The sequence below is a fragment of the Capra hircus genome, chromosome 21 (assembly GCF_001704415.2).
Source record: "Capra hircus breed San Clemente chromosome 21, ASM170441v1, whole genome shotgun sequence".
NCBI classification, from domain to species: Eukaryota; Metazoa; Chordata; class Mammalia; order Artiodactyla; family Bovidae; genus Capra; species Capra hircus.
The window spans coordinates 67483306-67503650 of NC_030828.1; the positions used below are offsets into that span (position 1 = coordinate 67483306).

A 20345-nucleotide genomic window follows, 5' to 3' on the forward strand; every position below is an offset into this window, starting at 1 on the left:
AACTCTCATGTCCATACATGACTACTGGAAAACCATAGCTTTAATTATACGGACCTTGTTGGCAAAGTGATGTCTCTGCTTTTTAATATGCTGTCTAGGTTTGTCATAGCTTTTCTTCCAAGGAGCAAATATCTTTTAATTTCACGGCTATAGTCACTACGCCAAAGCCTTTGTGTGGATCACAACAAACTGTGGAAAATTCTTAAAGATATGGGAATACCAGACCACCCGACCTGCCCCCTGGAAATCTGTATGCAGGTCAAGAAGCAACAGTTAGAACCGTACACGGAACAACAGACTTGTTCCAAATCGGGAAAGGAGTGCATCAAGGCTGTATATTGTCACCCTGCTTATTTAGCTTATGTAGAGTACATCATGCGAAATGCTGGGCTGAGTGAGGCACAAGCTGGAATCAAGACTGACAGGAGAAATATCAGTAACCTCAGATATGTGGATGATACCACCTTATGGCAGAAAGCGAAGAACTAAAGAGCCTCTTGATGAAAGTGAAAGAGGAGAGTGAAAAACTGGCTGAAAACTCAACATTCAGAAAACTAAGATATGGCATCAGGTCCCATCACTTCATGGCAAATAGATGGGGAAACAGTGGAAACGGTGAGAGATTTTATATTCTTGGGCTCCAAAATCACTGCAGATGGTGACTGCAGCCATGAAATTAAAAGACGTTTACTCCTTGGGAGAAAAGCTGTGACCAACCTAGACAGCATATTAAAAAGAGACATTACTTTGCCAACAAAGGTTCGTCTAGTCAAAGCTATGGTTTTTCCAGTGGTCATGTATGGATGTGAGAGTCGGACTGTAAAGAAAGCTGAACGCCGAAGAGCTGATGCTTTTGAACTGTGATGTTGGAGAAAACTCTTGATTGAGAGTCCCTTGGACTGCAAGGAGATCCAACCAGTCAATCCTAAAGGAAATGAGTCCTGAATATTCATTGGAAGGACTGATGCTGAAGCTGAAACTCCCAATACTTTGGCCACCTGATGCGAAGAACTGAGTCATTGGAAAAGACTGACGCTGGAAAAGATTGAAGGCGGGAGGAGAAGGGGATGACAGAGGATGAGATGGTTGGATGGCATCACCGACTCGACGGACATGGATTTGAGTGAACTCCGGGAGTTGGTGATGGACAGGGAAGCCTGGCGTGTTTTAGTCCATGGGGTCGCAAAGAGTCAGATGCAACTGAGCCACTGAACTGAACTGAATGAACTGTTTGTGTTAATGCTGTTTATTATAGTTCTTTTAATTTGGATATCTCTGGCACATAGTCTTAAAAAGAGGAAGCTAACAAGGGTCTTTAATAAATCCGGACTGTTCGTTTTATAATATGTTATATAATACTAGAGGTCCTTTTAGTTGTATGTTAACTCCACGCTTTTTGTTGAAGGTCTCAAGATTCTGCCCTCCAAGAAAATCTCACCATGATTGGATAGGACCTCCGGATAAATATTCAAACCTTCGACCGATTCACTTTTACATCCCTGAAAATGAGTCACCATTGGAACAAAAGCTAAGAGAATTGAGACAAGAAACACAAGAATGGAACCAACAGTTCTGGGCAGACCAGAATCTGACTTTTCATAAGGTATGTTTAAGTTTCAGGTCAGAAAGTGCAATAATACAGTTGGCCACTTGGGGGCGCTGGATCTTTAGTATCTGCTCTGCCTTTCAGTTCCTTGGCAGCTCCTCAGTCCCTCCCCTCCATACATACACGTGGGTGTATATACCTAGAGGTTTAAAATCAGTGTGTAACTGTAGAGAAGAAACGTTGGTCCTTCATAGACTCACAGGTCTTGAGGCTCTCCAAGAACTAAAGGGAGTGAGTAGGAGGGCCAGAGCTAGAACTGTGTGCTCCCATGCATACACGCCTGTGTGTGTGTTTATGACAGCCTGTGCGTGTGGTCTTTCTTCCCGAGAATTCAGAATCCGTAACAGCATGCTCATCAGTAAGCTACGTGAGAAAGAAGTCTAACTAATCCAGAAGGGAGACTTAGGCGGTGCGTGTTTATCCATTTGGGCAGGCTAAGTCAAATGGAGTATATTTATTGTCTGTGGATTTCTACACAAACAGTGTCTGCCTAAGTTTATTAAAGCTCTCATTTTCAAATCCTCTCTCAAGCACGGAACTTTTAACTAAGCTGACATGGTTTAAAACGGGCTTTGAGATGGACCGCTTCTCAGGAGACCCACATCCAGACTTCTCCAGAGCGCTGAGAGCTTGTCCCAGCCAAGGGAACAGAGACGAAGAAAGGGAGTTCTGATAGCTGTCTTCTTTCAGGAAAAAGAAGAATTTGTTCGCTCAAGACTCAAAGCCAAAGGCCTGGATCTGAGAGCTGCATCAGGTTAGTCTGCTCTCCTGCACTCCCTGCCCTGCTGGGGTACCTGTATGGCAAGAGGAAGAAGAAAGGCTGCTGGGGGCTTCCGTGGCAGACTGCAGGGGGCGCCGGTCGGACCACTGGCCGAGGAACCAAGATCCCGCTTGTCTCTGCACGGCCGAGAAAGGAAGCAGGGGCCTGGGGGGTGTTGAATGAAGCAGCGAAAGCTCCGGGGACGGGTCTGGCTCCGTGGGGCAGACAAGTTCTCGGTGGGACGTGTGTCCGTCCTCCCCACGTTCCCTCTTCTCCCTCTGGGCGAGGTCAGCCCTCTCATCATTCTGGGTCCTTCCAGTCGATGACTGCTTGCTGACCTTTGGACTTCCATCCTGAGGTCCCGTGGCTTCAGCAGCCTCTGTCTCCTGCCCTGGCCTCTCCTCCTGGTCCCGCCGGCCACGAGCTGGAGGCCGTGGGGTCAACCTGGAAGCCTCTCCCCACCCTGTGGTCTGCCCCCCAGTTTTCCTCTGAGGCGTTGCTCGGCACTTTTGCTGCCCCCCGTCCGGGAAACAGGGCTGTGGTTCAGGCCCCGGTTACTCTGCCTGGTGCAGGATCTTCTGATTGGCTCCCTGGCCCCCAGGCTTGGAATCAGGGCTCTTTAAGCTTCCTGTAAAGAGCTGGATAGTAAATAGTTGAGTCCTTCCTGGCCGTGAGGGCCTCTCCTTCAACTACTCAGCTCTACTGTTGGTCTGTGAAAGCAGCTGTAGAAAATACATAAGTTAATGGGTGTGAACTTGCCCCAATAAAACTTTGTTTACAAAACCAGGTGTAGGCCAGGTTTGGCCTACAGGCTATAGTTTAAGCCCTCATGCCTGAAATCCATTCTTTGCAGTGTAGCCAGACTCTTCTACAAAACACAGCTTTGACAATTGCCCCTCAGCTTGCTTAGGCATTTAGATTTCCTGTGGTGGCAGAAGGACAGCCGTGCCCCTCCATGTGGATCAGAGGCCGGCCAGGCCCCTGCCGTCTCGCCCCCAGGCTGCGCCCCTGATTTGCTGGGCGCAGGCTGCAGTCGGCTCCCGCTCGCCCCCAGGCTGCGCCCCTGATGTGCTGGGTGCAGGATGCACTGGGCTCCCCCTGCTTGCTGTGCTGGCCTATCTTTGTGGATGGAGAGTCTAGTGCTCAAAATAACCTTTCATCGTTTTCTCCAGCTGTTGATGTTAGACCTGAGTGACGTTATGTACTGGTGGTTAAGCAGATGTCTCCTGCATAACATTCTGATGGGAAACCTGAGACCACTGACCCCTAAAGCCAGGCCTGTGCTGGCCTGGAGCACCGTCACTGTCTGCTCACTGCAGGATCCGGGGCTGGGGAGGGTGGAGCCAGCCCAGGTGCGGTGTCCCGGCAGGTTTTATTTGTTGTTTGCTTGCTGGGCAATAAATGTATTTCTAAATTAATTTCTTTGGTTGCATCAGGATCGTCACTGTGGCATGAGGGATCTTCTGATCCCATGCACGGGCTTCTCTCTAGCTGTGGTGTGTGAGCTTAGCTGCTCCTTGGCGTGTGGGGTCTTAGTTCCCTGACCAGGGATCAAACCTGCATCCACTGCGTTGGCAAGCGGATTCTTAACCGCTGGATGACCAGGGTCGTCCCCAGCAATCAATATTTTAATTTTTGTTTTATTTTTTATGATGACAGTCTTCAAGTTTTTTTTCTTTTTTTTTTTTTCAAATACAAAGCTAAACCGCAAGCAGGTACAGCTGAGACGTTTTATCTCAGATTTGCACACTCCCATCGAATCCTCCAAGTGAGGCCAGGGCAGGGGCGGGCTCTCCTCCCAAAGCCTGGAGAGGCGGCTCTGACCCCAGGACTGCCCCGCCATCTGCACGCACTCTCTGCTGCTGCCCGCAGTGGCTCCTGGAGTGGGCGCTGCTAGTCACCGTTATTCTCCGGAAGGACTGAGGGCGATGCTGAAGCTCCAGTGCTTTGGCCACCAGATGCAAAGAGCCAGCTCACTGGGAAAGACCCTGATGCTGGGAAAGATCGAGGGCAGGGGGAGAAGGGGGTGGCAGAGAACGAGATGGTTGGACGGCATCACCAGCTCCATGGACGTGAGTTTGGGAGACGGTGAAGGGCAGGGGAGCCTGGGGTGCTGTATTCCAAGGGGTCGCAGAGTCAGACATGACTGACCGACTGAGCAGCAACAGCTGTGACTTTTACCGTTTTGTGGAGGAGGTGCCTGAGGGCAAGCTGCTTGACCACAGTCACACAGAGAGTAAGTGGAGGGGCCAGGTACCGTCCTGGGGAATGGGTCCCCGGCCACGGCCATGTTCCCTCTCCTGACAGACGGGGAGGTTGTTCTGGGTCTTTTGTTACTGTTGTGGATGGCGTGACTGAGTATTGAAAGATGGGCCTTAATTAGATTTCAGATTAGTCTGGTAAGAAAACGGGAAGGAATGTACTGAAGAAAGGCCTCGGGGAGGGGGCTGCCCGCCCTGTTGGCCGCTCAGACAGTCAGGAGCTTGCAGCCAGGGGGATGCGGTGTGTGTGTGGGGGGTGGGCACCCCCTTGGGCCGGAACCCGCGGGTGTGATGCCTGAGTGTAGGGGTCCCACAGAACCCAGGGAAGAGGCGTTTGTGTAATACATGACGTTGGAGAAAGTAAGTGCTTTTAGCCCAAAAGGATCAATTTAGATTCATGCTCCCTGTAATTTGAGTATATTCCAAATGGATCAGGTTAATTATTAAGAATCAATTGTTCTGGAGTAAAAAGCAAAGTGCTTCACTCCCAGCTGTAGAGAGTCCAACAGGACAAAAGCTGCCGCCATTACTGGAGTGGCGGCGACTCCCCGCGCTCGTCAGTCAAGGCAAAGGATTCTAGAAGGTCAGAACCAACAGTCTGGCTTGGGTAGCGTTCGCTGTGGTCTCTCCTTCTGGAAAGGAGAGTTTGCTGAGGATACAGGGAAGTGCTCAGACCCGGGCACAGGCCGCACTGACCCCGGTGCCCCCTGCTCTCGTGTGCACTCTGCTCTGCCCCCGCTTCGGCCTTCTCTTGCTGTGAATGGGCTTTCTCCCAAGTCCAAGGAAGTCGCCAGCCCGAGGCTCCTCCCAGGCCACGTTCTGTCCATTGAGTGCAGCAGACTCGATGCCCAGGAGGCCTGAGGGCCGGGCAGGCAGACACGTTAGCAGTGGACAGCAGGCTGGGGGCATTTGTAGCAGAGGTGGGGAGGCAGTCTGGGCTCTCTGAAATGAAGCCATAACAAATTCGCAGGAGTAACAGGACACCTACAGATGAATAATGTAACTCCAAGAAAAAAATTGGCTCAAACTCCGTATCTTGCTGTGCATGTTAAACCAGCAGCCAGCCCTCATTTGACACTTGACTGGACCCAAGGCGAAGATGTTTTCCCAGCTCCCTTCCAGAAGGATTTAGCTGCATGGAGTATGCCTGTGCTAGGAGGCAGGGAAATTATGGCTGCAGAACATCTAAGAGTTTACCCTGGAGAAAGGGTTCTCCTGCCATGCAGCGTTCTCTCTCAGAGCCAACAGTGGGGAGTGTCTGCGCTGCGCCATGTTAAGTCGCTTCGGTCATGCCCGAGTCTCTTGCGACTGCAGCCCACCAGGCTCCTCTGTCCGTGGGACTGTACAGGCGAGAGTCCGTGAGAGTGGGTTGCTGTGCCCTCCTCCAGGGGATCTTCCCGACCTGGGGATTGAACCCACGACTCCTGCGGCTCCCGCATTGTAGGTGGACCCTTCACCATCTGAGCCAGCAGGGAAGTGTCTGATAATTTTAGATAAGGCCATGGGGGCCCACTGGCCCTAGGCGTTCTCTGGAATGTTCTTCAGCAGTAGAGAAAACTTGTTGATTTAATTTCAAGTGCAGTAAGCAGAACACCATGACGTCACCTCGGCCTGTCCTGATTCAACCTCGTTTGTAGGGCAGGTGTGGCGGGACTCGCGCCCCTGGCTCCCTTCATTGCAGGAGTGTTTGTGCAGGTGTGGGGGTGCTATCAGGATGGAAGCGCCCCCTCGGTCCTCAGTGAGAGTGTAATGAAGTGGGTCGTCCCACCTCCTTCGTTTACTAGTTCAGTGTCGCACTGCAGTGTTGATGGGCGTGGAATCCGAACGACTCAGCAGTTACGGCTCAGCTGCTTTATGCTGAGCGCCAGCCGGGAACGTCTGGGCAGGACCCCAGCCTCGACAGTGGCTGAAGGGTGCCCTGCCTGCGCTCAGGGTCCTAGGGAACATCTGGGCAGGACCCCAGCCTCGACCAGTGGCTGGAGGGCGCCCTGCCTGCCCTCAGTGCCCTGGGGAACGTCTGGGCAGGACCCCAGACTCGACAGTGGCTGGAGGGCGCCCTGCCTGTGCTCAGCGCCCTGGGGAGCATTTGGGCAGGACCCCAGCCTCGACAGTGGCTGAAGGGCGCCCTGCCTGCACTCAGCGCCCTGGGGAGCGTGTGGGCAGGACCCCAGACTCGACAGTGGCTGAAGGCACCCTGCCTGCCCTCAGCGCCCTGGGGCTCCTGCTCCTCAGCCAGCAGCAGCGATGGGTGCGCCCTCTGTTTCCGGCCTGGCCTGCCTGCCTCGCGGCCGTGACTCACTATGTTTCAAAGCAGCCTTATGAGGTGTGCTGTGGCGATCTGGATCCTGGAGACGGGAGACGCCACAGGCCGGCCGCAGGCCAGTGAGGGTCAGAACCCCGTCCCAGGGAGCTGCCACCTGCTCTGCCCGAACGGCGCTGCCCTCCTCTCCGCTCCTCCCGTCCTGGGAGCGGCTGGGGACGCTGGAGGAGGGCGCCCACTCGCCTCTTCCTGGAGGACCGCTGGGGCCCCACCCCCTGAGGCTGCCAGCCCCATGCTCCCGCCCTGCCAGCCCCTCCCACCGGGCTCCCCACTTGCTCTCTGCAGACCCTCATTTGCTCAGCCTGGGCTGCTCCCCTTTCTCTGCCCTGCAGGATCCTATTCATCCTTCAAGACCCACCCAGCTTGACCGTCACCTTCCCTGGATCCTTCAGCTTCCCTCTCCTCCTCGGGCGGCTGTTTCCCCTCTTTCCCTGGTTAGCATCCATCCATTGGTTGACTTCCAGTATTTATCCAACCGCTGCCACATCCAGGCTAGTCTGGGGACTGGTGGGGACAAGAGAGCCGTGGCCCCGCCTTTGTGGGGCTGGTTTCCTTGGAGGGGAGGGGGCCCCACGCAGTGACTGTGCTCTGCACTCCTGGGTTGTTGACCCCTGGAGGAGAGGGAAGCTGGGAGGGCAGAGGAAGTGGTCGTTTGCACAGGGGCCTGGGGGAGGCAGCGGGGGGGGGGTTGGGGGAGGAGCTTCTAGATAGAGGTTTTGAGGAGCAGCAGGGGCCTGGGTCAGAGGAGCGAGGGCTTCGCCAGGGCAGGGGTGTCCAGGCGGCAGGCTGGCGGGGATGTGGCCCCTGCCTCCTGGCTGGGGCGGCCACGGTTGTGCGGTGCGCTCTGCGTTAGCCTGCGTGCTGTGTGGACACAGCGTTGGCCACGTCCCTCCTGTTTCTGTGAGGCTGTGCCTGGGGGTTGCCTTCCTGGCTCTGGCTCCGTCTCCCCCAAATCCTGGTGGGCTGGAAGCGGCAGCGTCGCTCTGCAGCCGGGAGACGCGGCCTCCCCCTGGAGACGGCACCTGTCGGGCAGGTGGGCTCGCCCTCCACATGGGTGCACGCTGCAGGTACAGGTGCTCGGGCCTCCTAAGCCAGAGCGCCCCTCCCGCGCGGCCTCCTTCCTGGGCCCGGAGCCCCGTCTGCTGGGCCGTCCCGCGTCACAGGAGTGCCACCGCGTGCCCCGGCAGGCTGTGGCCTCTGTCCTGAGTGGCCTTGCACGTCTGGTGAGCGTGTAGGGGGGCAGGGGGATTCCTGAGAGTAGGCGCCACGCTGGGCATCTCCTCCCGTGAGGTGACCAGGGTCTAATGATAGAGGAAGATAGTTTTTCCTTCCTAAGTCTTTTTCAATCACTGAGACATGACCCTCATACCATAGAACGCACACTCTGAAAGCGTACAGCTCAGTAGTTCTAGTACTGGCAAGGCTGCACACCCGTCACCACCGTCTGATCCCCGAGAAGAAAGTCTGTACCCGTTGGCGGTCATTCCCAACTGCCTCCTCCCACTGACTCCCGGCAGCCACCGCTCTACTTCTGTCTCCATGGATTTATCTATTCTGGACATTTCCAGATAAATGGCATCCTATACAGGCATCCCTTATTTGTACTTTGAGGATGCTGTGTCTTCTTTTTTTACAAATTAGATGTTTTATGGAGCAAGTCTGTTGGCGCAGTGTTTCCAACGGCGTTATTTTGCAATTAAGTTTTGTGTGTTTTTTGAGAGAGAATGCTATTGCACGCATGGTGGAGCACAGTGTGGTGTGAACGTGCCTCTGGAAGGATGTCTGCTTGGCCACGTTATGTCTCAGTCGCAGCACCGGGGCCTCGTTGCGGCAGGCAGGCCCAGCTGCGGCTCAGGAGCTTAGCTGCTCCTCGGCACGTGGAGCCTTAGTTCCCGACCAGGGCCGAACCCTCGTCCCCAGCATTGCAAGGCCAATTCTTAACCCCTTGGACCACCAGGAAGTCCCTAGAATGGTTTCATTTTTATTTTCAAATGGTTTATCGCCCATGTATCAAAATACAGGTGGTGTCTGTGTATTGATGGTGTACGCTGCAGCCCTGCTGGACTCATCCGTTATCTCTAGTGATCGTTTGTAGAACCTTCCCCTTGGGTCTTAACGTTTCAGTTGTCTTCAATTTTCAGGTCAGAAAGCGACGCTGAATGCAGAAGAAATGGCTGACTTTTACAAGGAATTTTTAAGTAAAAATTTCCAGAAGCACATGTATTATAACAGGTGGGTGTCTGTTTTTTTCCTGAAAATCTGAAAATCACATCCACGTTGGCAAGGATTGTTTTGCTACCTGAATTTAACATTGTTGTCTATGTTAAAAGTAGACGTTGCTGTCAACTTGGTTTTTGTCCTTTTAAGTAAAGTGGCCGGCTCACAGTCACTGCGCGGCTGCCCCTCGCGGTGTGCACCGCGCGTAGACAGTGAGTTCTGCCTGCACTCTCACTGCCGAGCGGAGCACAGCCCGGGGCAGGGGCAGCCGGAGGGGTCACGGCATCTCGTGTTTGAAAGTGGGGAGGCTCGGAGCCCAGTGGGGTCAGGGAGAGCGGCCCAGCAGGCAACACCAGGGGCTCCCGCAGGCCAGAGACGAAGCCGTTTCAGCCGTGCGAGGATGGCAGCTGTTGACAGAGAAGGAGCGGTGAGTCAGAAAGGGACTGTTCTCCTGACGCAGTACTAGATCTGGGCACAATCACCTGCAGCTGCCGAAGGCGCTGGGCAGCGAGGCCGACGGGGACTCCGCCGTGGCTGGGCCTGGCTGACAGCGCCCGGTCTCCCAGGGCCTCTTCATGCCGTGCGGGGCAAGGCCCTGGCCTGGGCACGAGGCTGTGAGATGCAGGGAGGCCGCCAGCAGCGCCTGTGAGGTCCTCACCCGCAGGGGGGCTGCCGTCGGCCCGGCCCTGGGTCTGACGCCAGGTTATTGGGAGGAGACGAAAGGGTGTGTGCGGAGAGTGCGGTTCACAGGCCGTGCCTCAGTCAGGGTTTGAGGACACAGCTCCCAGATCTGGAGGTGCTACGAGACAGCTGTTGCAGTTTCAGCAAGTAACTGGGATTGAGAAAAGTGAACGAGGAGGGGCCACTGTTACAGAACGAGAGAGACTTCATTCCGGCAAACCCCTGTACAGAGATACTCCTTCCTGACAGAGGAAAGCCAGCAGCGGCTGTGAGTGAGGTTGCATTAATACACAGGGACTGTGAATGGTGAGTTACTGTTCACTTCATCAGACGGAGTGATGGTATTGCGGTCCTGTGTGTTAAGTGTTTGGACGATGCACAGTAACACGTGTTCCCAGGTAGGGTGACAGGATATGTTCCGGGGTTTGCTCTGGCATTCCTGGAGCAGTGACCATGCCAAACGGGCTGGTGGGGCAGGGCCTGGAGAGTGGGCTGGTGGTCGAGGCTGGAGGAGCTCTTGAGTGACGCTCGGACGGGAAGCCCAGTCCTGCAGCGTCCAGAGTCTGTTGCGGATGCTGTCATGCGTCACTCTGAACTGGAAGAATTGCTCAGTCAAGCCAGGTTTCCCTGGACCTTTGATTTCTGGCCTGAACATAGCAGGCCGGCATCCTGCTCCCTCTCGGGCCAGCTCCCTCTGTTGTTGCCTGCGGCCCTCTGAATAGAGAGAGGAGCAGAGAGCCGGGAGGCCGTAGTGGAGCCTGAGCGCCCCTCCCCATGGGCTCACCTCCTTCCCTGCTTTCTGTATGAAAACAGGGAGCGCTTAGTCTGTCTTTCCCACTGCACTTCATCAGTCGGGTTGTCTGTATGCTGCAGTGGAATCTGGCTTTCCCTTAGCAACATGAGAACTTTCGTCTCCATGGGATACCAGTTTCCTTTTCCCCAGAAGCCTTTGTTATTTATTTTGGGCGTTGCTTCCCATTTCTCGCCTCCCTTGTGGAGAGGGATTTCTGTCTGGTCCTGTGAAGGCTCCAGGAAGCTAGCGTTTTCACCTCTCGCCTTTAAGCCCTTGGGTACTCTGTGTCTTCCATGCTGATCCAGTCCGCCCTTTGAGTCCCATGTGGACTGGCAGTTCCATGTTCCCTCATTGGCTCATTTGGACGAAAAGCATGGGCGCTTGTTGCATTCTGCTTCCAAGGGCTCAGCACTGGGAGTCTGGAATGTGCGTGTTCCATTGTGGAAACCTGCCAAGCGCTGCCCATTCAGCTGCTGACCCCGTGGTGAATTTGCAAGTTTCGACATGATCTGTAGAGTAACTCACAGGCGAGTGTGCCTGTGATTGCCTGTAACGCCATCCTAGTATTTCATTTCAATGAGAAGCTGTAGAGACACAAGTTGCCCCAAAGTCCAGATCACCTAGAAAAAGAAGACGCAGAACTCTACGGTGTTGGCATTTGCGACAAGCTAGTGTCTCAAGGTGGAGTGCTTGTGGCATCTGCCTCTTATGCACATAAGGGGCCAGAGCCAGGAGGGACCGCACCGCTCCTGTTGCTCAGCGGTCGCGCCCGCATCACTCTGTGCTGTTTCCTGGAGAATGCTGCAGGGCTCTGGGGGCTTCAGGACTTCTGAAGTCTCTTCTGGAGCTTCTAGCAGAATCAGAGGAGGGCTGCAGCGGCCTCCAGGAGTGGGAAGGGGGGCCGCTGGGCACATCAGCCTGACGACAGCCGGGGTGCACGGAGAGCAGGCTTTTGTGGACAGTTGGACCTTAGTGAGGGTGGGAGAAGGCAGAGGTGGTGGGGCGGGGCGGGGCGGGGGCGGGGCGGTTCAGATGCCTGGTTGCTGGCCTCGGGTCCCGGGCGCGGGCCACCTCTACTCATCTTGTTCCCCTGCAGGGACTGGTACAAGCGTAACTTTGCCATCACCTTCTTCATGGGAAAAGTGGCCCTGGAGAGGATTTGGAACAAGCTTAGACCAAAACAAAAGACGACCAGCAGTTAGGAGCCCACCCTCACCCATCCAGCCGGTTCCTCGTCTGAGGTTCCTCGAGAAGCAGCTGCCTCTGGGACTCGTTTCACAAGGGTGCTGAAACCTGTGAGCACAGGGCAGGCTGGAGGACGCGGGTCCTGGTACTGACTCTGAGGCCCACGTGGCTCTGTCCTGACTGCGAATTCGACACTGGCTCTTGGCCACTGAGGTGATAGCAAATAAAACGCAAGCACTGTCTTCTGAGTTTTTGAATTACAGCGGTTTGAAAGAGAGGGCTTCCCAGGTGGCTCAGTGGTGAAGGAATCCACCTCTAACGCAGGAGGCGCACGTTTGATCCCTGGGTTGGGAGGCTTTCCTGGCGAAGGAAATGGCAGCCTGTTCTAGTATTTTTGCCTGGAGAATCCCATGGACAGAAGAGCCCCCGGGCTGTAGTCCATGGGGTCGCAGAGAGTCAGACAGGACTGAGGGCGCACGCACAGTTTGGAAGGGAGCAGCATCAAAACGTCACAGACTTTCACGCAGACATTTGGCTCCGCTGACGGGGATGATCTGGAGGCTGCATGCGGTGTCACCGTGGCCTCCCCAACCAGTGGGCCCTGGAGACTGCAGTCCCGGGTCCAGGCCCTGAAGACACGCAGCTGTCCTGGGAGTTGCACAGACCCCAGGGGCCCAAAGGGGTGCCTCGGAGTTTTCTCCCTTTACCCCGGTGAGGCAGAGCCTTGTTGCCCAGGTTTTCCAGAGCAGATTGCTATGGGTCATTCCCTTTCTTTCAATCCTTGTGAAAGCAGTATTGTTGGAAGTAGGGTTATGTGGTTATAAAATGATGAGGCTCCCTCTGTGCTGTGTCCTGGAGCCGTGGCGGTGGGCGGGGGGCTGTCCTCAAGGACAGACAAGACATCTGGATTTTACCGAAAGGCAGAGGTTTTTGTTCCAAAATGAGGTGTGAGAGTGGTCGACAGGCTAGGTTTCTTGTAGCTTACTAACTGCCACTGAAGATGGTCTCCAAGGAGAAATTCCGGAGACCAGGGGAAGCACACACATCCGCCCCCCTGTACCCCAGGCTGCTAAGGGCCCCACGGGCGGACGTGGGAATGTCGAGGTGCCAGGCGAGTCTTCGCGGTCCGTCAGCTCCGTGGGCTCTTAACCCAGTGTCCACAGAGGCCCCCATGGAGTGGAGCGCGTGCACCAAGCAGCCTGAAACACCAGGCCTCCCAGGAATAACCCCATCTCACTCATCACGCCACCACACAACACAGCCCGTTGCCAGCCCGGTGACACCACCGGTCTGCAGAGAGACAGCAGCAGGGTTAGGGGGCCAGGCAGGGCCCTGGTTCCACGTGAGCGAGCCTGGAGGGGTGAACTATTCTTCGGCTTTTTTTTTTTCGTTCTCTGGCTTTTAATTCTTGCTCCCATCCAGTCAGACTCACTGACTGGCTTTCAGATTATTTAAGTCTTAAATGGGAAAGATTGAAGACAGAAGAAGAGGGCAGCAGAGGATGAGATGGTTGGATGGCACCACCGATTCAATGGATAGGAACTTGGGCAAACTCCAGGGGATGGTGCGGGACAGGAAGCTTGGCGTGCTTCGGTCCATGGGGTCGCAAAGAGTCAGACACGACTTGCCAACTGAACATAATCTCCCAGCAGCTTCAGTGGTATGGTTCCTAATTCCTTTCGTGCATCAATTTTTAGAGATTTTGGAGGGTCTTTTCACAGTAACCAGTTGCAAACAGTTAAAAGATCCCTCTTGTTATGAGTTCCCATCTCTGTGAAGACTGAGGGAGAGCTTGAGAACGGTCACCTGTGGGCTGTGAGTGGCCGTGCAGACGCGGGTGTGTCCTGAGACACCCTGAGATGCTGAGGTCCCCGCGGTTAGCCTGGACCTCCCGACAGCGGATTTATGGGCTCACTGAGCAGGTGCACTCTGGGCCTCAGCTGGTGGCCGGTGACCCACTCCCTGTATTTGTTTCGTCCAAGGACGTCTTCCCTCTACAGCTCTTGCTGTGTGGGTCGTAACCTGCCTCCTCGGGGCAGGCCTCCTGAGGTTCCAAGGGACAGAACCTTAGTCAGGTAAGCTCTGGGCAAGGGTCAGGGGCAAGTTACAGGTAGGAGCCAGAGGTCTCCAGGAACGGGCCCTGTGGGCCTCCACATTGGAGAACACCCGACTGCCAAGGCTGCTGGGGCCTCGGGGTGGCGGGGCGCTGCGGGCCCGGGCAGAGACTGAGGCTCTGCTCCTGCCTGAGCCCCTGGGGGCTGGGGCCAGGAGATGCTGCTGCCCCCATGGTCCCAGGATGCTTCAAGAGTGACTTCGTCACAGTGAGAAAAGCGCGTGCACTTCATCAGAGAAGCCCGCACCCCCGGCAGAGAGCCCACACACCGAAGCTGAGACCCACCATCGCCAGATAAAGAGTGGCTTCAGGATGAGCCAAAAGCATGTTCTGTGTTCAGACAAAAAGCGTGTGTGGTTCTTAGGCTTTGTAATTAAAAATTGTGAAAGGCAAGTTTGCTTTGAGAACCATCTGAAGCAGCAGCGCCCACAGTGGCCGCGTCCTGGGCTGGGGGGGTGGGGAAAGGACGACGGGTGTCTCGACAACCCCGTGACAGGAGGCTGGCGGCGGGGGGCGCGGTGCAGAGCACCCCCAGTCCTGGTGCCCAGAGTCCCGAGTGGGCTTCCAGGCATTTGCACTTGACAGAAATCACATGGCAGTTAGACAGTGGGGACTCGAGAGGTGCTTTAGCAACGCGGGTCTCAAGTGTGGTTGGAATGCAGTAACTGTATGTTGTCTTTTTGTAATAATTCCATGCCAAGTGGCTACTTGACTAGTGGTGTGAACTGTATTGCTAGGTTCTTAAATGCTGAGTGAATTAACAAGAAATGTCAGTGCTATTTTCCTCTTTCTTCAGTTCTTAAACATTTAAAATGAAACGACTATGTTAAATGTTACTTTAGATCACAAATAAATGCAAATAAAATTTTTATTGAAGTCCAGTTGATTTCGAATGCTGTGTTAGTTTCAAGTATACAGCAAAGTGATTCGACTATACATACATATATGTATACCTGTATTCTTTTATTATTTTCCATTATAGTAAGTCCTTGTTTATCAAGTAAATTTTAATTAAGTTTATTAACATGTGGCGCTAGTGGTAAAGACTCCCCCCGCAATGCAGGAGGCCCCAGGTTCAATCCCTGGGTTGGAAAAATCCCCTGGAGGAGGAAATGGCAACCCACTCCAGTATTCTTGCCTAGAGAATCCCATGGACAGAGAAGCCTGATGGGCTACAGTCCAGGGGGTCACAAAGAGTCAGACATGACTGAGCACACACACGAATTTGGCTCTAAATTTGTATGCTCAGTTTAAAAAAATTAGGTTGCTTTAAGATGATTCTGTCAGCCATATTTAAATATTTTGATAGACTTTTAAATAATTACAGAATAAAAGTTATCTCAGTGATGTATTTTATTCTGCTCTTCCCAGAAAACATCTCTGATAAGATTTAATGCTTCTGTTCTGAATTAAAAAGTCAAATAGAATTGTCTCTCCCCCCCTCTGTGTGTGGGTGCTGTCTGTTCAGTTTAATCGCTCAGTCGTGTCCAACTCTGCAGCCCCATAGACGGCAGCACAGCAGGCCTCCCTGTCCATCACCAACTCCTCCCGGAGCTTGCTCAAACTCACGTCCATCGAGTTTGTGATGCCATCCAGCCATCTCACCCTCTGTCGTCCCCTTCTCCTCCTGCCCCCAATCCCTCCCAGCATCAGGGTCTTTGCCAATGAGTCAACTCTTCACATGAGGTGGCCAAAGTACTGGAGTTTCAGCTTTAGCACCAGTCCTTCCAATGAACATTCAGGACTGATCTCCTTTAGGTTGGATTGGTTGGATCTCCTTGGCAGTCCAAGGGACTCTCAAGAGTCTTCTCCAACACCACAGTTCAAAAGCATCAATTCTTCAGCGCTCAGCCTTCTTTACGGTCCAGCTCTCACATCCATACATGACCACAGGAAAAACCATAGCCTTGACTAGACAGACTTTTGTTGGTAAAGTAATGTCTCTGCTTTTTAATATGCTATCTAGGTTGGTCATCAGGTGCTGTTTGTAGACACTGGTTTTTTAATTGCTCATATTTGCTGCCCCCCAACGCTGGGCTGGAAGAAGCACAAGCTGGAATCAAGGTTGCCGGGAGAAATATCAATAACCTCAGATATGCAGATGACACCACACTTACGGCAGAAAGTGAGGAATTAAAAAGCCTCTTGCTGAAAGTGAAAGAGGAGAGTGAAAAAATTGGCTTAAAGCTCAACATTCAGAAAACGAAGATCATGGCATCTGGTCCCATCACTTCATAGGAAGTAGATGGGGAAACAGTGGAAACAGTGTCAGACTTTATTTTTGGGGGGCTCCAAAATCACTGCAGATGGTGGTTGCAGCCATGAAATTAAGACACTTACTCCTTGGAAGGAAAGTTATGACCAACCTAGATAGCATATTAAAAAGCAGAGACATTACTTTGCCAACAAAGGTCCATCTAGTCAAGGCTATGGCTTTTCCGGTGGTCATCTATGGATGTGACAGTTGGACTGTGAAGAAAGCTGAGCACCAAAAAATTGATACCTTTGAACTGTGGTGTTGGAGAAGACTCTTGAGAGTCCCTTGGACTGCAAGGAGATCCAACCAGTCCATCCTAAAGGAGATCAGTCCTGAATGTTCATTGGAAGGACTGATGCTAAAGCTGAAACTCCAGTACTTTGGCCACCTCATGCAAAGAGTTGACTCATTGGATAAGACCCTGATGCTGGGAGGGATTGGGGGCAGGAGGAGAAGGGGACGACAGAGGATGAGATGGTTGGATAGCATCATCAACTCAATGGACATGAGTTTGAGTGAACTCCAGGAGTTGGTGATGGACAGGGAGGCCTGGTGTGCTGCGATTCATGGGGTCGCAAAGAGTCGGGCACGACTGAGCGACTGAACTGAACTGAACCCCACAAGGAACCAGGCTGATCATCGGAAGTGCAGGGGACTCGACCCATCTGGCGAGGGTCACTGACAGTGCGGCTGAGTGAACTATCTTTCCCTGTCGTAACCCTTACCGCATACTGGACCGGCTGCCTCTGGAGAGCCTGAGGAGCGGCTATGTGCCGGCCTGCACTGAGGAGCCTTCCGGGGAGACCGGCCCGGCCTCAGCCTCCTTGGCTGCAGTGACTCACCTGGCAGAGCCCCCGGGCATGTTACAGTTGTGTGGGGGGGGACAGTGCCCAGCACTGACCAGGCTCCTCACAAATGCAGAAGTTAGCGCCTAATAACATCCGAAGGCCCAGTTCCTGAGCACCTCCTGCCTCCATGGGGAAGGGGGACAGGCAGCCGAGCCCCAGCACCAGTGGGAGTTTCAGCGGGAGGTGCCTGTAGGTAGCTGTCACGTACGGAGTCTTCCACGGTCACCCCTCCTCGAATGAGCCCGTGCTTTGATCCCCACCTTCCCTGCCCTGAGGAGACACCTCCATGACCTCCCTTGTTGGAAGCCTGACCGCTGTGCAGAGCACCCCCCTCCCCCGGAGTGGACGAGCCTCATCTCAGAGCTCCGGCCGCAGCTGCGGGCACTGGCTTCTGACAGCGGGGCCCATCTGCTGGGAGAAGCAGGAGGCAAACAAGACTTCTGTTTTCAGAAGAAAGGAGCATCCTAGTGTGTGCTGGCTCCCCAGGCCTAGCCATAGTGGTCAGGCGACAAGTACAGCCCTGGCTGGGGGGGGGGGTCCCCTCACAGGACACCTGCCGAGCCACCTGCACAGACGCAGCTCCCCCACCATGGCGGGGGCCCTCCCGTCAGCCAGAGCCCCGCTGCATCTGGGCCCAAACTCCAGAATCTGAGACGTGGGCCCAGAGGTCACCAGGGGACGTAACTGCCCCGTCCAGGGCAGGAGGCCTTCTTCCTTGTCGTCGTGCCCAGCCCCTGCCTGGCTCCCCACGCTGTCTGGTGCAGGGTCGGCCTTGGACACGCAGATGTGCTAACGAGAGTAATGTAGCCCTGGACCCCTTGTCTGAGTAATGACAATAGTGAGCCGTGTTACTTCCTGCCGGGCACGGCTCTTGGAGCTTCATTCAAATGGCTGCCTGGCATCCTCGGAGCAGCCCTCGGAGGGCCTCAGCGGCGCCTCAGGGCACAGGGTCCAGGCGGGGCCCTGCACCCAGGGCGCTCTGGAATCAGACCTGCTCTGATTGGCCCGGCCAGGTCCTGGGCCCGCCCCCCAGCAGGGAGGAGGAATGCTGAAAGCCCAGGTTGGAGGTGTCCTGTTCAGTGCCTGGTGCACAAGGCTGCTGCGGGGAGGGGGGCTGTCCATGAACAGAGCTGGCAGGAACCCTGGAGGAGCAGACATGTATGCAGTAAGGTCACCAGATGCTTAGCGCTGGGAAAATAAGCAGGTGCAGGTTCGGGAGGGAGCGGATGGCAAAGACGCCTGACCCAGATCTGGGCAGAAGTGACAGGTCCTGGGGCTGCAGGGGGCCCAGCAGAGCCAAGAGCTGCAGGATGGCCAGTGTGGTGGGCAACGGAAACCACGGGGGGTGACGGTTTGGGGAGGTAGGCCAGGGCCTGGCAGGCCACCACACTGACCCCTGCTGTTCCCTTGAGTGTGAGAGGGGAGCCATGGAGGGCTCTGAGCAAGGAAGGCCATGGCCTGATCACTCTGCTGGTGGCCAGGGCCGAGACCCTGCTAAGCTCCTGCCAGGACTCGGGGTGGCAAGGATGGCGGCGTGAAGTAGCCTGTCCAGTCCAGGAGCCACTGGCCGTTCATAGCTTTTTGTGTGTGTGTGTTCGTTGCTCAGTCGTGTCCAACTCTGCGACCCCGCGGACTGTAGCCCACCGGGCTCCTCTGTCCATGGAATTCTCCAGGCCAGAACACTGGAGTGGGTTGCCATGTCCTTCTCCAGGGGATCTCCCTGACCCAGGGGGGGAACCCAGGTCTCCTGCATTGCAGGCAGATTCTTTACCATTTGAGCCACAGGGAAGGCCTTTGATCTTAGCCAAAAGGCAGAGAAGCGAGAAGTGTGGCTCTTTGCATTTCAGTAAATATAAAGTAAAGTTAAAACTCAGCCCCTCAGTTGCCCTTGTTCAGTCGCTCAATCGTGTCTGACTTTGCGAACTCCTGGACTGCGGCGTGCCAGGCTTCCCTGTCGTTCACTACCTCCCAAAACTTGCTCAAACTCATGTCTATTGAGCGGGTGATCCAACCACCACCTCCTCTGTCACCCCCTTCTCCTCCTTCCTTCAATCTTTCCCAGCATCAGCCTTTTCCAGTGAGTCAGTTCTTCGCATCAGGTGGCCAAAGTATTGGAGCTTCAGTTAGTACTCGGTTGCCCCAGCCCTTGTCGGATGCTCCTGTGTCGAGCATCACAGCTTTGAAACATTTCCGTCATCACAGGAAGTCCTTAGTGCCAGGCCAGGAGGTGCGGCGCGCGGTGTTCTTCCTTCTCTGGTCCCGGGGGCTGGCGGTCAGAATGTGTGAGTGTGGGCTCAGCAGCGTGTGGGGCAGGACAGAGCTGAGAACTGAGGAGGGGAAGCAAGAGGCTGTGTCCCTGGGAGGACAGGTGGGCTGCTCAGGGGAGTCAGTACCTGGCTGAGCAGGGCGGGGATCCAGGAGCTGCTCCGAGCCAGCCACAGCCACTCAGCTTTTCCCAGGATGTCTGTCTGGCAAGAAGCGCTGCAGCTGAGGCCACAGGGCCACGAGCATTTGGAGATGTGGCTTGGCTGGGCTGAGCCTAGCTGTGCTCTGAGCCTGCGCTGCACCCCAGACTCCAGACTTAGCGTGAGAAAAGGAACGCAAACCATCTCGTAGCTTTTTATCTGTCCGATAGATTACGTGCTGAAATGGTGCTCAGATATATTGGGTTCAGTCAGTCATGTCAGGCTCTTTGCAACCCCCATGGACCGCAGCGTGCCAGGCTTCCCTGTCCTTCATTATCTCCCGGAGTTTGCTCAGACTTATGGACTTATGTCTCTTGACTCGGTAGTGCCATCCAACCATCTTCTCCTCTGTCATCCCCTTCTCCTCCTGCCTTCAATCTTTCCCAGCATCAGGGTCTTTTCCAATGAGCTGGCTCTTTGCATCAGGTGGCCAAAGTATTGGAGCTTCAGCTGCAGCATCAGTCCTTCCAATGAGTATTCAGGGCTGATTTCCTTCAGGATTGACTGGTTTGATCTCCTTGCAGTCCAAGGGGCTATATTAAACAGCCTTAAAGGAAATTCTGGGACTTCCCTGGAGTTCCAGGAGCTAAGACTGTGCTTCCACTGCAGGGGGCCTGGGTTCTATCCCTGGTCAGAAAACTAAGATCCTACGTGCTGCAGTGAGGGTTGAAGGTCCCGTGTGCAGCCAAATACATTAATTAAAATTTAGAAAAAGAGGAAATTCTGACAGAGGCTGTAAGATGGACAAACCTTGAGGACAGGGTATAAAGTAAAACACGCCAGACAGAAAAAGACACATTCTGTGTGATTCCGCTTATGTGAGGTGTGTGCAGTCTTCA

At 54.5% G+C, this 20345-nt stretch overlaps 1 protein-coding gene across 1 annotated transcript in view; it reads left to right on the forward strand.

Annotated features, from left to right (window-relative positions):
• The window catches only part of APOPT1 (apoptogenic 1, mitochondrial), a 24450-nt gene extending 12370 nt beyond the window's left edge, over positions 1 to 12080 (forward strand). The window contains exons 2-5 of the mRNA XM_018066189.1: positions 1406 to 1603; positions 2297 to 2360; positions 9089 to 9179; positions 11735 to 12080. Of these exons, the coding sequence (XP_017921678.1) occupies positions 1406 to 1603; positions 2297 to 2360; positions 9089 to 9179; positions 11735 to 11840 (459 nt within the window). The 3' untranslated portion in view covers positions 11841 to 12080. The remainder of the gene's footprint in view (positions 1 to 1405; positions 1604 to 2296; positions 2361 to 9088; positions 9180 to 11734) is intronic.